The 19,169-nt window shown below is 44.8% G+C and overlaps 1 protein-coding gene and 1 pseudogene across 1 annotated transcript in view; both read right to left on the bottom strand.

The window, feature by feature from the left end:
- The window catches only part of LOC130391742 (cathepsin K-like), a 12,609-nt gene extending 12,375 nt beyond the window's left edge, over positions 1 to 234 (bottom strand). Inside the window, exon 1 of the mRNA XM_056601999.1 lies at positions 127 to 234. Within this exon, the coding sequence (XP_056457974.1) occupies positions 127 to 234 (108 nt within the window). The remainder of the gene's footprint in view (positions 1 to 126) is intronic.
- A 2,188-nt stretch (positions 235 to 2,422) lies between these two features.
- Positions 2,423 to 15,106, bottom strand: LOC130391741 (cathepsin K-like; annotated as a pseudogene).
- Between the last annotated feature and the right edge of the window lie 4,063 nt (positions 15,107 to 19,169).

The raw sequence follows: 19,169 nt of genomic DNA, 5'->3' as shown, positions 1-19,169 counted from the left end.
AAAGTAGGTATGTTTGTATGTTAATCAATGAACTAATGCATAGATTAGTATTTGTAGACGCATATTGGAGGGGAAAAATAATTCTCTTGTCTGGGAATAGGACTACATTGTTACATTGGATCCTACCTGGGTCTCATAGTTCTTGTTGTAGGTCCTTTTCCACATTGCCCAGGGGAGGTCAAACTCAGTGTCAAACATTGCCGCCGCCGTCAGACAAAGGGAGGCGAGCAGCATACAAGTTAACACATGGTTCCCCTATGCAACAAGTAACCCGGACTGAACATCAGTTATTTAATAAAACATCCCTCCCAAAACTGACTGTAAAATTGACAATTCATTCTCAATCCATTTCAGGTAGCGTATGAAATATGGAGAAACCAGCCAAAGTAAGCTGTATGGTTTGATCTCCTATCTTGAAATGCGTCCCCTTGTAAAATATTTTCCTGGATGTTTGACCAAATTATGTGAATATTGTCAATCGTCAATAACGTGACTTTTATGGAGCGACCTGGGCCCACCTCGGCTCTCAAAGCCCTGCCCATCCCCAAAGAATCGCGACGGGGACTATATTTCTCAACAGGAGGGCCTACTACATCACAACACTGACAGAGTGGCCTATGTTCTCATCAGCAGAAGAATGTATAAGGGGATCCCTGCTCCCTTGGACCAGTTTACCAGGCACAAAGGTTAATGTGAGATAACATTAGGAACAGGTAGGGCGGCCTAGACAATACAAGGAATAGGAAACAAAGCTTAGAATGATGAATTAAAGTATACAACATAGGATCTTTTCCATCACAAGAACTCAAGAGGCCTACATAAACTGATAAGCCGTCCACCCACAGCAAATGTTATGACCTTTTACCAAATCCGTTACACACAGTTACAAAATGAGATGGAAAGACTAATTCAAATTTTGATCATTCTGTAGCGACAGACAGAGACAGACGAAGACCCCCCCACACACACACACGCACACGCACACGCACACACACACGCACACACACACACACACACACACACACCACACACACACACACACACACACACACACACACACAGTTTACAGTAAGAGGAAGTAGGAACCGAAAACCTACTGCAGGTGGATCAGCAAAACGTGTCAATGCCTCAAAGAGTCAATGCGCTAAAAGTGGGTTGTGGGAAGGAGTGTGTGGTGGGTAGGAGCGTGTGGTGGGTAGAAGGGTGTGAGAGAAAGAGAGTCACACCCCCGAATGCATATTAAGACACATATATAAGACTGCATGTTGTATAGGTACATAACAGCCAATATCCATAGCCAAAATATTATCAGCTTTATGTTCATAATTTCCTTTGTTTTTGCGGTGGAAATTTCACAAAATATATGCACAAAATGTAAATTAAAGTACCCTAATGAATGAAACGTTATATGTCCCGCGTTCACGTTGAAGGTCTTTTCAGCCGTTTTTCATCTTTCCTTCAGTTGGACTTACCTTGATAGAAAAAGGCCAATGACGCTGGGACCGGAACGAGTTTGAGAGGGCTGTCTCTTTCCTCGTAAAGAGGCTTGCCTATTTATCACTTCATATCGTCACGTGGTTCAAGTCGTTTCTTCCGCGTGTCCTCGGATGTACAGTAACTTCTGGTGCCTGTCTTTGCGAATTATTCTCAGCGTTGCGCCTGAGTAAGAAGACTAAGGTACTCCAACAAACATGGGCCTATTGGATTATTTTTTTATCTTCGTTTGAGGCTTCATGCTCTTCTTACTAAGACATAAACCACAGCCAAAGCCATAGAAATACTACATGAATGACGAAATCTGTAGAGTCGATCACAGCCTGTCATGGAATACAACAAATAAAAAATACAACATGATACATTTAAACGAAGATTTATTTAACATGACATACAAAATAGTTTGATACAGTTTAATCATAAAAAGTAACAAAAGAGTGCGACCAGAGCAAGGAAAACAAAAGACCAAAGATCAAAAGAGGAAGGTTAAGATTTGAATGTAGACACTATATTCTTTATCAACAGGAAGATGACCCATGCCCTGCAATGTTGCTACTCACAAATTAAACCATGTGACGCTTAAGGCCTCAACCCACACTTATTAACTACATCTTAACACATCTAACACTGGTAAAAACATGATCTGTTAACAAAAATGTTCTATTCCAAACGCATCCTCTCGGGACAAATGTAATGCGATTCAAAGTGCTTCAGAGAAATAAAAAAAAGACTAGAGAGCCAAAGGCAAGGCACGACCGCATTGGAGATCTAGATTATTTCTTAATCTGATCTTATTCCAGCAGGTCAATTCTAGAATATTTCACATTCCTGTTCGTCGTACATTGGTCATCTGGACGACAAGTCCTCCTGATGTGCTTCGCTGTCCTTTCCCGTCTTGCCCCTCAGCGAAGAGACGCCGCTCGTCCCCTCACATGATTGGATAGCTGGCCATGTTGGCGATCCCGCAGAGGTTGCCACGGTTACGCGCCATCAGGATGAATCCCTTGTGGCCCCAGTCCTCGCCCCAACTGTCAACAAAAAAAACAATCGAAAAAGAAAGAGAAGGGTAGAGGAAGATGACGAAGAAGAGGAGGGTGAGAAGTCAAACGCTCACTCTGTGTCAACACAGGAACACACCAGGCCCCAACTTTCACTCATCATCATCATCATCATCATCATCATATCATCATCATCATCATCATCATCATCTTCATCATCATCTTCATCATCAGCTGCAGCACCATCACCAACTGCTACAGATAAATCCGCTGTCTTCTGTCCCATTATCAAACGCCAGTGCCACCTGACTCCCCTGCCCCCTTGCCTGACAGGGGTGTCGGGTCCGACGCCCCCCCCGACCCCCTCACCTGTTCTGATGATCCAGTACTTCTTGCCCTTGGCGGTGACTCCAAAGCCCCACTGCCAACACGGCGTGATTGATGTCTTCGGCGTTGCAATTCCTGTCGTAGTACACACCTGGAGGAATGACACGAAGAGGTGTCGGGAGACATCTGTGACTCAATGGGTCACCACAACAGACTTCCTTTAATGATAACATACTGGAGGTACCTTTCTGCAGGATGATGTCTTTAGTATGGTACCACTCACTCATTATCATCACTCACCCAACTCAGAAGACTAGAAGATACAACGGGATACGACTATACAACCACAACATGCCGAGCTAAGACATTTCCATTAAGTGTGGATGTGTTGGATATTGGATGTCAGTGATGACACTTGACGCACGCTTTTTTTCACTATCAAGTCACTTCTCGGACACTTTCACCCAACGTGTCATCCAGTGGTTTTAGATACGGCTCACTAAGCAGCAGGTAAAGGCTTAGACCCGTGGCACTAGGATGCCCACAGTGAGACTCTTTCAGCCAGGGGAGTGGAACACCCTCACCAAAGAGGACATCACCCGCCCATCCTCCCCCACCATTGCCTGTGGTTTGTGCATAATGCCACAGCGGACTGACCATGCTGGTAGAACTGGAAGGTGCCCAGGCCGGCGTCGATACCCACGGACACAGGGCCAGCCTTGAAGAGGGCCACGGCCAGGGCCCTCTCGTCTCCACGGGGATCTGCTTGTAGCCCTTGCACCTCAGCGGCCACGCCGGGAGACGTTGAAGCCGCATTGCTGGTCCTGCAGGCACCGATAGACACAGGTCATACACATTTAGGACAACGATTTTACATTACATGTTACGTTAAAACGATTCTGAAAAATTAGATTAGATTAGATAGGTTAGATTAGATTCAACTTTATTGTCACTAGCAGAGTAAAAGTACAGAACAAATTAAATGTAGTTGACGTCTAACCTGAAGTGCAAAAGAAGCATTGAATACCAAACTGCTATTTTAGTACACTGTAAGGTTATAGATACAGGTTTGTCAGAAGTATAGGGGGAGATTATGTACCGAGAGTATAAATATACATTTATATATACAGTAGTATATCAATGTATTTTTTTTCGGTTTTGGTCAGGTTATGGATTATATGATAAAAGTTTAAAAGTATTGCGCAGGTTTTTTTTTTCTTTTGCGTGATAGCTGTGCAAGGGCAATAGGTTTAAAACAGTGCAGTAATGAATGTAAACTGTTATATAGCACAAAGCAGTAAATGTAAAGGTAAACAGGTAAACATGCAGAGGTGAAACGCATCAGGTAAGCAGGTAGCCATTTTAAAGTCAAGTGCTAGACAGTGCAGTTCAGTGCAGCAATTAGTGTAAACAGTTATACAGTGCAAGGCAGTAAATGTAAACAGGTTTGAACATGCCTAAAGGGAGATGCAACAGGTAAGCATGTAACCATTTAAAGTCCAGTGGCTAGACGGGGCTGGGGTTTGTCAACAGTGTTAAAGCCTCTGGAAAAATGTGCATACACTGTGATGAAATCAATAATAATGAAAGTCGATTCCAAATGTCTAGATGGGGTTTATCTACAAAATAATTAAAATGCAAAAATATTGGACTAAAGTCCACACTGCTCATGTTGGTGGCACCCCGGCCCAGGCCAATTAAGGATATGGGAGCACCTGAGGAACAAGTGGAGAAGCAGGGCTAAATAGCCTGCTTCTCCACTCATTCGGGGGCTCTCCCAGCCTTGGAGCTCCTGCAAGGAGGAGACCGGTCCTCGTGGGTGACGGGTTTCCACCCCACGAAGAAGGGGGACCGCTGATTCTCCGAGGTTTAAGTTTTGTGTTTGGAGAGACTTTTATTCTTAAATAAACATGCCTTTTTGGCTCTTCACCAAGGAATGGGTCCTGTTGGGAGGAGTTGGTGCGCTCAACTGTGTCGGGTTGCCACAATGTGTAAAGGTGTATATCAACATATTTACCATCTCAATGTTTTTTGATACACCATTTGATAGAGAACTGATTGTTTAAGGGTATTCCGATATAAATCATACAAACCCACAGTCTTGGCCTTTTAGGAGTTAATTTACTCCTCCTTTGGAGGAAAACAGAAGTGATCTTGTTGCAAAATGTTTTAAACCAGTTTACCCCACCACTTCCCTAAAGGTTTCAACAGCTGTAGGAACTGAAAGATGAACTTCTACCAAATAGTTTTGATGAAATGCAATTCTAACTACGGTACGTTAAAATAGATGACTTTATGAAAGCAACGCATGACTGGGTCAAGAAAGGTCCATTTCTGCACTGTTGCGTTGTGTGGATCCCATCACTGCAGTACAAAATGCCATTCAATACTTGATGAACATCATTTTTCTTCTACTGTTCCTTTAACTTGATTAATTCTGTGTAAGACAACTTCTGACGTCCCTCCATTTATCTTACTGATCCTACTTGTGCACTAGTCCAAATGAGGACGAGAGCAACTGTTTGTTTAAGGGAACAATAAAAATTCAAGTCTTCCTGTCGTCCCGCACACAATAGCCACACGTTCTGACACGTTTTCGGTAGTATTTTATTCTGAAAACCCATTCATGTTTATGATCTATTAAAACGCTGCAGCTTATATTATGTTTACGTAGTAAAATCAATTCCATTAAGGGAATTAGCAGAAGAAGCGCTGGTCTGGAGTGATAGTCACGGTACCTGGCCAATGTAGGGGTAGGACTCGTCAGAGTCGATGCCTCCATTCTGCATGACGTAGATGAAGGCGTTGGTCATGTAGCCTCCCCCGCAGCCGCTGTTCTCTGTCACACAGTCCACCAGGTTCTGGGGGCTCAGGTCCCGCAGGGTTCCAGTGGTCTTGGCCAGCTGGCCCTCCAGGGCCCCTGCTGAGCTGAACGCCCAGCAGGACCCACAGGAGCCCTGGAGAGAGTGGGAGGGGAGGACGGGGGTGGAGGAGGAGGGAGGGAGGGAGGGAGGGAGGGAGGGAGGGAGGGAGGGAGGGAAGGAGGGAGGGGGTGTTAATAAATAATAATAGCCCTTGAAACTATGCAGACAAAGGCATAAGGCTTGGGTGCCAGTGTAGTACTTTATGTGTCCACAAGGGGACAGTATATGACTGGTTTAAAACTGGAGTTGGGCCACCTCTTCTCATTTAAAATAATCAAGGTAATACACTCAAACCTTTTAATTGGTTTCCAGGTCAGACTGATGAGGCATTTAATTGCATGCTCAACAAGACAACTTGTTGTATTGAGCTTTTGATCTATTGTATTCTATTTTGTTTAGTTTGTTGCGTGGATATTCGCAGGGAAGGACCCCATTAGGGATTCAGTGGTGGTAATTAATTATCTGTCTCTTCAACAAAAACCACCATAGCATTGTTTTCATGGGAGGATTGGCCGTACCCCCCCCCCCCCCCCAGAGACAGAGACAAGTGTCTCTATCTTTACTCTGGTTTCTCGTTTCAATGAAGAGATCCTATGTGACTTATTCAAACAGAGCAGTTGTTTACTTGATGCTGATTTGAGATCTGAGGCGGCCAGCTTCTGCTCTGATGGTTTTGTTAAATTGCTTAGAAGAACACAACACAACTCAATCCAAGCATCACAAAGGAAGTGGAGGAGAAACCACTGGGGTCTATGGAATGCACCCATCAATCTGCTGCATGATTCATTGGAAACTGGTAACAATGGTGGGGAGTGGGGACACATTCATAACCACAGTTGCATCCTTGCCTACTAGGGTGTGTGACTCCAGTATGCTTGATTGCTATGTTGCTATTGTTATTTTGTGGTTTTCGTTTTTGTCGTTGCATCTAGCAGGCTGTTTTTTTTTCAAACATACAGTTAACAAAAGTAACATCTGAGTTAAAGCAGCCATCCACTTCCAATGAGCATGTCAATGTTCAGATCTAACATGTTGTATACTGACAACAGCTGGAACCAAGAACAATAACATTTCTTTATTACCTTAGCCAAAAGCCATAAAGAGAGCCTCGCTCTCCAATCCACCCTTAGGACTAAGGACTAAGGACTCACAGGCTTAATTGATCTCAGGTGCTAAGTGAGCGAGCGTGTGAGGCCACATGGCCTCAGATAGGTATATATGGGATTGGGACAGCACTTCACGAGAGCACATGTTACCTTGAAAACGTTCAAAGACAAAGATGTTGCAGGGCCGTCGTAAAGGGGTGAAAGGTGATGACAATTCTAGGGGCCCACAGCCAGGGGGGGCCCATGGCAATAAAATAATAATAAAAAATAATAAAAAATAAAAAGAAAAGTAACTACCAGCCCATAGTACTAGGCCCCCCCCCCCCCCCCGTCAACAATTCAGCGCAGGGGGGCCCATCAGTACCTCTTGTATAGGGGCCCAGGACTTGTTGCAATGGCCCTGGTTGCTGTACCCCTGCCGGTTAAAAAATCTCATTTTGACGTTTTTTTTTGTTTTTTTGTAAATGCAATGAAAACAATCGCCTACAGCAATTTAATGATATTAGAAAATATAATCTTACTTTTGTATACTTCAGTATAAAGGATGTATTGAATAATTAAGGTGATTATTAGCCTACACATACTAATCATAAGTCAGAACGGGCTACATTTGGCTGAATAATAAGTAGTAATATGAAGAGCCGTTTGGGAGCCAAAAGAGCATGCTCTTGTTGGTGAGCTGATCCAAAAGATCCGGCTCACTAAAAAAAGGCAGAAATTCCTATCTGGTCGTGCATACAGTGGAGAAGTCGCGCACCTTCCGGTATAGCCCATGGGACCTATGAGATCGAAAAATATGTATGGGTTTCAATGGAGAGATAGCAATTATTTTTCTGGTCCCAGTCTTTATTTGACCCGGATTACACATATGTTGTTTGTGGATTTTATTGATAATTTTTCATGCAAAGAAAACTAAATATTTTCGTGAAGAAGTTTGATAATGTTAGGTTTTTTCCAAGGGGAGGATAAAAGCATCAATAGAGGTGAAAACCATTTACTGACCGTTTATTGTTCAATTGTTCAGTTAAGGCTGCAGAGCAAACACAATGAGGAAGACTACATGTCTTGTATGTGTCGTCACGCTCCCTGCGACTGGCGTGGACAAGACCGTCAATCTCCCCATCGGCAAAACTGAAACTCTCCACATGCCCTAACTTATAATGGTTTTCACCTCTTTGGATGCTTTTATCCTCCCCTTGGAAAAAACCTAACATTATCAAACTTCTAACCCTTTCTTTGCATTAAAAAATATAATTTAAATCCACAAACAACTTATGTGTAATCCGGGGCATATAAAGACTGGGACCAGAAAATAATTACTTTCTCTCCATGAAACCCATTCATATTTTTCGATCTCATAGGTCCCATGGGCTCTACCAGAATGGCCATGACTTCGCCACAGACAGTAACGTTGTCTTGTTGTTTACCTTCCTAATTTCCAGATTTCCCTATGGTCTCCCTGGTAAACGTCACAACGCTTTGAACTGTGGGTAATTCCCTTAGGTGAAGTCTGCACTGATGCAGACTCCCGGAAAGGGCTCGGTAAGTGTGGACTCAAACCCTCAAGCCCTTTGGAATTCAACATTGGGGCAGCCCTAAAGGCTCTATAATTTTGCGAGAACGCGCAATAAAGTCTGTGAGTCCGTGAGTCCGGACATTGGGATTGGGCCAGTGACATGTACTTTGACATGTACTTTTCTCAACAAGGCTTCATGAATGCCCCGCATCAGGGATAATTTGTTTTCATTGGCCGGTGACACAGGAAGGCCATGGACCACCAAACAGGACAATGCTGAATGTGAAACACCCACCAAAGAATTTCTAATCTAAGCTCTGTTGAAATGATAAAAAGCAGCATTAACAGCTTTACTCAGGGTGCTGGCTATTCTATTAATCTCTGCTGGTACTCATAACTCACTTTATACATTCTGTCTCTCGCCCTCTCTTTCTCTCACACTATCTCTCTCTCCACAGAATCTAGACAACCTGCTGCTAAAAAGCCCCACGCAACCTTTAACCTCTGCTCCTTAGCCCCACCGACCTGGTTTTTGACGGAGGTCACCATGCCCTTCTTGCGGTAGTCGACAGACTTGGGCAGCTTCTCCAGCTTGTCATCGAAGGCGGCGGTGAAGGTGAGGTCTCTGTTCAGTGGCACCAGCAGACCCATCATCTTCTCAGACACCTCTTCGGATGTCTGGAGGGGCGAGAGAGACACAGAGAGAGACAGAGAGAGAGTGTGATTTGATTTGATCAATCGCTGTACTGTAAAATTATCTGTAAGTGATTGATATGATATTCTGCTAGGAATTCAAATTTCCCTTTATGAAGACTTAAAACTCAATAAATGATGTTGAACAATGCCATCAGATATAACATAATTACATATTAATATAATATATATAACACAGTGTGTATATGTAGTTATATGCATATTTAGTATGGTCATCCCTAACACCCATGTCTTTAATAACTAGTGCAGAACAATTTAGAGTTAAACTCATGGGTCTCTTCTCAAGGTTTCAGGAGTCTGACTCCTGCCTGCCTCTGATGAGGCCTTAGCCTTTAGAGGACTACTCAGGTATGGGCCTGTGAAGCCCTTTGAGGGTACATGTGATGAAACGGCTCAACACATGAACCCCACCTCACTCATCAGGAAGACAAGACCCGCCTTCCTGTTGTTGTTCCCCTTTCATTTCACTGAAACGCATCTCGCCCGAAACCCCATTGATTCCTTCCGCACCCTTCTTTACACATTACCGCCCTCGTAAACATGACAACCAACACGTAAATCATCACCCCATAGTGTTAATGAAACCCGGTCCAAACCCCCACAGTAAAATAAAATAGACTTCGACTTAGATGCTATATATCAGCTGTACTGTACCAACCCCTTCTCTTCACACAGGCATGTGGAAACACAGCCTTACTCAGGACCTGCGCTGACACATACATCACTACGGCTGATTTAACGGCAGCCACGGCCCGGCCTCCGGGCTCCAGGTGGGCCCGTATCTGGCATAGGGACCGACCCGGACATCCACAAGTCACGCAAAGAACACCCAGATGGGTTCTTGTCTTGCCCAGCTTAGGGGCATGGCTCTGCCTTCACTGCCCTTGTATTTTTCAAGTCAACAAGTGTATCGTGACACACTTTTTGGAGGATAGAGATTAGTGGGCTGCAACACTGACCCAAAATACTGGGGGTCACCCCCCATCTCCCTGGGGGGGAGGGGGGATTACAGAGGGACTAGAATACAGAGCAACAGACCTAGTGGTTACAAATACCTTACATATCGCAGTGTGTGTGGTACGTGTGTCTGTGTGGTGTGTGTTTGTGTGTGTGTGTGTGTGTGTGTGTGTGTGTGTGTGTGTGTGTGTGTGTGTGTGTGTGTGTGTGTGTGTGTGTGTGTGTGTGTGTGTGTGTGTGTGTGTGTGTGTGTGTGTGTGTGTGTGTGGTGTGCGTGCGTGTGTGTGTGTGTGTGTGTGTTTGGGGCTGTGTGTGTGTGTGTGTGTGTGTGTGTGTGTGTGTGTGTGTGTATGTATGTATGTGTGTATGTGTGTTTGTGTATTTGTGTTTGGGGCTGTGTGTGTGTGTGTGTGTGTGTGTGTGTGTGTGTGTGTGTGTGTGTGTGTGTGTGTGTGTGTGTGTGTGTGTGTGTGTGTGTGTGTGTGTGTGTGTGTGTGAGCGTGTTCCCCTCACCATGTCTCCCAGGTGGTTCATGCCCATCTCGTAGGAGTGCATGCCCAGCGCGGCTTCTTCGTTGTGGGCCGCGATCATGCGGGAGTTCTTCTCCCAGACGGCCCTCCGGATCCCCTCCTCATCCTGGGACCAGACACACACAACACACAGAGGGACAGACACAGAAGGACAGACACACACCCCACACAGAGGGACAGACACAGAAGGACAGACACACACAGAGGGACAGACACAGAAGGACAGACACACACCCCACACAGAGGGACAGACAGACACAGAGGGACAGACACACACAGAGAGGGACAGACACACACAGAGGGACAGACACACACAGAGGGAAAGACACACACAGAGGGACAGACACACACAGATGGACAGACACACACCCCACACAGAGGGACAGACACACTCAGAGGGACAGACACACACCCCACACAGAGGGACAGACACACACAGAGGGACAGACACACACCCCACACAGAGGGACAGACACACACAGAGGGACAGACATGCACAGAGGGACAGACACATCAACAGGCTGCATTTAAACAGATTTTTATTCTGCTGGTTGCACCCACCAGACAACTAACCAACTAAATAACTGTCCAACTAACTAATTAAATAACTAACTAACTAACTAACTAACTTACTAACTAACTATCTAACTGGCTAACTACCTTATTAACAAACTAACTCACTCACTTACTAATCAAGAACTACCAAGTCGCCAACCAACCAGTTAACCAACTAACTAACTAATCAACTAACTGGTCTTGACGTTGGTGCCCGGAATGTGAATGTGTTCTAATGGTGCTGACAGCTAGCGGTTGGTGAATGAATGCATGCATGAATAGGTAGAAATGAAATGTTAATGTTGTCCATTTAATTTGAACAGACCCTGTTTTGCGTCCCAGCCTTGTGTTCTCCCCTCCACCAGCCAGGACAAACAGAAACACCACACTCATATATAATTATAGGAATAGGATTTAGAATTAATTTAGTAATATTCATAATAGCAATTCGCTCCCTTCTCAGTGAGATGATTTAATTAGTCTTTTATTACGATTTTCACGCTTAGCATAACACAGTTTTACCGTGAAAATATGTGATCAAAATAGTTTAACCGCTACATAACATTGAACGTAACAAGCAGTGTTGTGGCTCTTTGCACTGCTCCCCTTCATTTGATTGTTCTTGTTTCTCGCCACAAACGCTTTTAGTATCTATTGATGGCGTTTTGAAACAGCAGAAAATCTGAGCTATGGGAAACACAGATACTGTGGCCGCGGGACTGCAGAAAAACCGTGTTCCACTCTCAACTCCACATTAACATAAGCACCGTGAACACAGCGTGTTTTAATCTCCATCACACTAATGGAAAATGCAAAATCTGGGCAGAGACGCTGGTTCTATTACAAGGCTATCAGATCGAGTGGTGGAGCTACAGTGTGTCTGAAAAGGCCCGGCCGCACCATGGATCTGTACGACCGATAAGTCCCCTGCCGTCGACCGCCACACTGGGCGGCAGTTTGCCAGGGCTGGAACCTGGTTATATGTGGCAGAACACATGCATATGTGGTCTGTGCACACACACACACACACTCCCAGACCCCACAGACACACAGACACACGAGGAAAGGAAACGTATGGACACGCGTGGCGATTTACACACGCATAGTCAATGCTAGAGGCTGACCCCTGGAGATGGAGGTGAACACAGAAACAGGACCGACACAGACACACAAACCCGCACACACTCATACACACACAACTGAGATACAAAAACATAATCGCGTCTAGACATAGTGTTCTGTATAACCTTGAGCCGGCCGCACACTGCCACGCACACACACACACCACACACAGAGACACAGAGAGACACATAAACACAGACAAACACACACATTTAGGCAAGAGAAATGTTTGCTGTTTGTTAAAGGGAAAGTGAAACCACAGTTTTTGATTTAATGAGAGCATATGCAGTCTGAGATCCTTTTAGGGATAGGAATATACTGTGTGTTTGTGTGCGTGTGTATGGTTGTTTGTGGTGTGTGTGTGTCTGTGTGTGTGTATTTGCATGTGTGAGTGTGTGTTTGCTCATATTTGTGAAGAGAGAGATAAAGATAAAAAAGAGTGTATGCTGGTTGAAATATTCGGGCCAAGGACATAATAAAATGCAATACATTATTTGAATGGTAAAAATTGGTAAAAAGCATAAGTAAAACATACGTTCAACCATGGTTATGCAGAGTAGGGCCTATCATAAAATGATTTGATAAATCTCAGAATTAGAGAATTGAGGACAACCTAAGCGATTGAATTAACTAGTCTACATACGTTACTGTCAGTTCGCCAGTGGCAATGGCAGACAACCACCAACTGGATTTCTGGTAGCACAGATCATGCACCGGGGACCCTCCATGTCCTGTCACAAGGCCTCAATGAACCCTTATCTAGGTTTCACCTGTTTGAACTCAAGCACTGCCATTAATTCACGAGTTTGGAAGGAATATCTGTTTTTTTCTGTTCTTCATATTGCTTAGGATGCGGAGGGGCGTAAGGATGTTCAAGTGTCAATTAAGCATTTATAGGTATGAACATTCTAAGTATTTGAATAAAGGTGTTTCAGCCTTTTTCATTTCAGTCACTGAGACAGATTTTTGAGTTGCACAGTTGATAGTCTAGTTGCACTAGAATCAATCTCATCAATGATATTAATGTTGGTCAACTCTGTTATCTGAGCTCTGTACGTCCACAACCAGAAAGTAGAACTGGAAGGAGAAGGAGATCATGTGACTAGTTTAAGCGTCACAAACCTAACGTGTTCCTACTTAGTGTGTTAAATGAATGGTTTTATGTGTATCACTTCATGTGTGGTTATTCCTCAAATTGAAGGAGCGCTTTGCGGCATTATGATTATGAGAAATGAGAAATGAGAAAAATCTGACACACTGAGATAGGAATAGACAGACATACAGACAACAGGCAGGAAGACAGACATAATTCCATGCAGACAGAGAGATAGAGTGACACAGAGACAGTGAGTCAAACGCACACACACACACACACACACACACACACACACACACACACACAAACATGTTTGCTAGTAAACTGGCACACTGAGAGAGAGAGAGAGAGAGAGAGAGAGAGAGAGAGAGAGAGAGAGAGGAGAGAGAGAGAGAGAGAGAGAGAGAGAGAGAGAGAGAGGGTGGCTGGGAGAGATGGAGGGGAGAAGAGAAGGGGTGTGAGTGACCCAAAAAAATAGTTAGAACAAAGAAAGGAAGAAATAGAAATGCATCACCATGTGGCATGAGGCATAAAAGCAGATGTGCGCAAACACACACACACACACACACACACACACACACACACACACACACACACACACACACACACACACACACACACACACACACACACACACACACACACATACATAAAGCACAGACAGCACGCACACAAACACACACACGCGCACGCACACACACACACACACACACACACACACACACACACACACACAATCACACACACACACACACACACACACACACACACACACACACACACACACACACACACACACACACACGCACGCACGCACGCACGCACGCACACACACACACACACACTGACCAGGCCGTTGTAATCCCTGCGGTGCGTGATCTTCCACTGGTCCCACTGGGCGTCCAGCGTGACCTCGTCCAGCGGGTGACACAGAGCCGCCCCCGCCAGCATCAACGCGCACAAACACAGCAGCATTCTGGGAAAACAGCAGAGGGCACGTAAACAACCTGATGAATAATATGTAAACAAATGGTTACAGAATAAAATACAATGACATATGCCTATGTGTTATTGGACTTCTATTATTCCAAGTAACATCCAAGCTACTGAGACATCATGTGCGATTTCTGCGTACTAAGCAATTTTTTACCAGCCAGTATGTGGGTTAGAAGAACGGATGCTGCGTGGTTAGGTTAGTTAGGTTAGTTATTATGGAGGGATCTGAAGCAGCACTTAATCTGTTTTGCATTAAGTTTTACCAATTAAATCTCTGCCATTTACGTTTTTTTCTATCTAGCTTTCGCAATATATTAAGTGTCACTGTTTACTTCGCACCAAAGTGGTGAAATACTGCGAGTTAGAAACGCACACACACGGAGAGGGAGCCTGTTGGTGCGGAACATTCCTGAGTTTTGGGGTTTTCCTTAAGGCGCTGTCAGCGAAAAAACGAGGTCAAAAGCACAATTTACCGTTGAACCTTATCAGTTTTACAATGCAAGGGAACAATTTCCGAGAAATGACCCAAACATATTCACTAAATAAGTCTCTACACTTTGCACGTCGTCCACAAGTTCGCTTGGACTTACCTTTGGTTCAGATGTGGGACGGCGGATATTGAATGATGAAGTTGAGGTTCAATGTTGGGAGTTTCGAGCCTTCTGTCCTTTCTGCTGAAGTGGGTCAGCGGATGAGTTTATATAGGCCTACTTGGAATATGAGGAAGTAAAACTTGGGAGCTCCGGGTTTGGGAAGGAACAAGTATTTCGAGGAAGGGGGGGTTCACATCTGGATTCTTGCAGCAGGGTGACGACTAACCAGATGATGCCAGGTGTCATATTTCAGCACTTCAAACGACCGTTATAATGTATCTGAACGTGTATTTGTTCGTTTATGTTAATTTGTACATTTTTCTTGAGCAAATATATGGACCTACCAAAGTGAAACGATATCTTTCACTCAACGTGTTAACTGAGTCTGTGTAACACACACGATCACAGGACCGCGCTCACACACACACGCAAATGCACACGGACACGCAAGCACGCACACCCACACACGCAAACACCCACACGCGCGCGCGCACACACACACACACACACACACACACACACACACACACACACACACACACACACACACACACACACACACACACACACACACACACACACACGCACACACACACACACACGCAGTTATGCAAATTATAAGCAATGTTCAATGTGCTTTGAATGTGTTTGTTATTGTTGGAAATGTGTATTTGTCCTGCTGTTCGTGTTAGGCCTGTGTTGTCCTGTACTGTTTATGTTACTTCTGCAGAATCATATTACTTTTATCCTTTAGAGGAAAGACTGTCTGTAAAAATGCTGAAAATATATTCTCGGCTTTTCACAAGGCTTTACACAAAACAATAACAAGTTTAGCCTGGTCTGGTATTTAAAGGTTAAATGAAAGAAAATGAAAAAACAGGCCTCACTTTGTATTTTCCTATTACCCATCATCCGGTAAGAGCTTTTAGAGACTGAAAAATTTGAGGCTTTATTGTCATTAATCCAGTGCAATCCAGTATTTCCCTACGGGGCAGGACAATATGCATTACAAATAGGGCTACATAATGAATTCCACATCTTGGAATTTCATGCAAATATCAATGAGTAAAATGATATGCCAATCCCATCAATTGTTCAGGGATGCTGTGAGCATGTATGGGAAAAGGTGCACTGTCCAGTGCCGGGAAACATCTACACCCCCTGTATATTTTATTTGAGGTTTTGTTTATTGATTTATTTTAAGTTATGATGTGACTGATTGTACATGCAGAATGAAAGGAATTAAGACATGGTTATTGTAGAATTGTCAGGAGTTATGGGGATGCCACACACAGGCACATAGGGGCAGCCCGCGGGTGGTCTTAGTGGTCCTTAGGAAATCGTGGCTGTTGAGAAAGTTAACTAGAGAGCTGTATATGAAGAAGAAGGGTTATCCGACCGTATGTTTAATGTGTTGCAGGTGAGCCTAATATGACAATTTACTGTGTATTCCTTTCCAGTCATTATTTTACATGTATTGTAGTGGTCCTGAGGAAAGCGTGACTGTTGAGAAAGTTAACTAGAGAGCTGTATATGAAGAAGTGTTGTTATCCGACCGTATGTTTAATGTCTTGCAGACCGACGACAATAAATGCCACGTAAAGTCATCCCAACGTCTGATTAATTCAACCATAAGTGTGCTACACATGCATGTTATTTATTTAACTATTTATTAAACTACTTCCCTATTGCTTAAGCCAACAGGATATGGTGTGTTAGGGATGTGCGTGTCTGTGTGTGTGTAAATATAAACATGTACGAACATGTCTTATGACCACCCAGGACATAGAGTCACACGCCATGCGCATATGTCACCGGCTAAATGTGGCTACATTTAGCCGGTGACAGTGTGTAGGCATACATCATTTTTTTCTCATTTCCGCTTACAACACGCATGTCATTCATTGAAAGGATGTATATGAAGTTGTGTTCTTCTTGCAGTTCTTGATGACGTCTCAATGCACTGCTTGTTTTTTGGTGTGGACATTAGCCTCTTAAGTTGTTAATATATTATTTGAATATGAATTAATTTAGTACACTCTTTTATCGAAAGCATTTTGCAAGGAGGTGCTATGACATCATGCCGAAGGATTCCTACTGGAAAAATTGTGAAAACCCAGGACCTTTGACTGGGATCCCCCTAGCCACTTCTACGCCAACCTACTCCTAATTGGTTCATATCACAAGAAGTCAAATTCATTGTATAAGGTGATTCAGTAAATCCTTGATATTTAAGGTCCAAATTACAAATGATAAAATACACATTGGCTGTTAATAGTAATATAACTTATATAAGTCTCATAATATAATATGTACAGAAGTTAACACTCTTGTATAGAACTGTAATTCAAAGGGTCCTTTATTCAGAAGAGCTTATCAACATATGTGATGTTCTCAGGGCGTGGAAACAGGGTGACTAACCTTCTGCAGGCCGATCAATACTGAACCAGGGAGGCCTGGATCAGCACTTCCAAAAGGTCAAGGACATCTTTTTGATGCCCTTGTCCTGCAGAAGCACATCGCCTCTCTGCTGATACGCTCTTGAAAACAGAGAGAGAGAGAGAGAGAGAAAGAAAGAGAGAGAGAGAGAGAGAGAGAGAGAGAGAGAGAGAGAGAGAGAGAGAGAGAGAGAGAGAGAGAGAAAGAGAGACCACGGACAGAATGAATGGACGATCAAACGTTCCGAGTTTCTCCTTTCCTTAGCTGCACACTTGCCTATCACTCAGTTTGTCTGTCTCTCTGTCCATTTGCCTGTCTGTCTGCCCACTTGTCCGGCAGTTTTCCATCATTCCCTTCGTATTTTCTGTTTCCTTCCCAGCTTCATCTCTCTGTGTCTGCCAAAGTATTATCCCCACTCCTTCTTAGCATGAGAGAGAGAGAGAGAGAGAGAGAGAGAGAGAGAGAGAGAGAGAGTCAAAAAGATCTACGCTCCCCCAGCCGGTGTCATCAAGCGGCGCTCTAGGTCCCAGTAGGACTCTTACTTAAGCACTCTATATACCTTCGAGCCAATTCAGCTAATGACCCGAGGAACATCCACCCCTCTCCCCCCTCCTCCTCCTCCCCACCCCCCATCCCCTCTGATCCATCAGCCCCTCCAGGATCACCCTCCTCCCTCGCTCTCTCTCTCCACCAGGAGGGTCGTGACCTCTGCATGCACGTACGTGCACCCCCCCCCCCCCCCAACGCTCCTCCCCCACCCCCTTACCGTTCGGGTGCTTGATTAAAGAGGAGAGTCGGCCGCGGAGGGTGACGCACTCCCACAACGCCCTCGCTCCCCCCCCCCCCCCCCCGAGCCCCCCGAGCCTGGCCCCCCCCGAGCCCCCCGAGCCTGGCCCCCCCCGAGCCCCCCGAGCCTGGCCGTTACGGCCCGATCAATGCTGCTGTTTTTAACGGCGGCGTTGTGTAAAGGTGCTCTTCATCTATCCCTTGATCTTCAGGATGCGTCTGTCTGTCTGCGCTCTCCCAACTGCTGAGTAATCCAAACGCGGGCGTATTGATGTGATGAGTGGGGGGCATGTGGCTGTTGCAGGGGAATTGATTTTGTATTACGAATGGATCCTTATGGATGTGTGCAGGGAACACGTCGTAGAGCCTGAGAGGCCTTCCATGATCGACTGTCTTGCGTCTTTTCCTTCCTTCCTCTCTCCCTCTCTCCCCCTCTCTCGCTCTCCCTCTCTGCTGCTCTCTCTCCCCCCCCCCCTCTCTCTTTCTTTGACATCATTAGGCAGTGTGGGGCACATCCGTTTCCTCTTCCTCTGCACACCAGCAAAACCCCTTCCCTCTTCTTCTGTCACGTGACCAGCCTGACTCAGACCATCACGGGATGATGTCCACACGGTGTAGCAAGCAGAACTCTGGCATAACAGTTCTGCCTACCGGACCAACTCACAAAGTTTGAGTCATTTAGCAGATAGTTTTCAGAGCGCATTGGTTCCTTAGCTTTTGATTTGGCTTTTGACCCCAGTTTTTTTCTTCTTATCTTTTAGAACTGCAACCAATCTGCTTCCACACACACACACACACACACACACATACACACACACACACACACACACACAAATACACACTCATACATACTGTGGCAACCCGCTACTCTAGTGATTCGGGTTCCAGGAACGAATCACACGTTAACGAGGGTTAAGCTGCACTCGGCATTTAATGCATACAACTTAAATCATATAATCGCGGTCTCTAGGGCCTCCGTGAGCCTCTAGCCGCTCACGGACCCGAGCGCCTCTCCG

The sequence above is a fragment of the Gadus chalcogrammus genome, chromosome 11 (assembly GCF_026213295.1).
Source record: "Gadus chalcogrammus isolate NIFS_2021 chromosome 11, NIFS_Gcha_1.0, whole genome shotgun sequence".
NCBI classification, from domain to species: Eukaryota; Metazoa; Chordata; class Actinopteri; order Gadiformes; family Gadidae; genus Gadus; species Gadus chalcogrammus.
The sequence above is the reverse complement of the archived record's forward strand: the minus strand, read 5'-3'. Positions and strand labels throughout refer to the sequence as shown.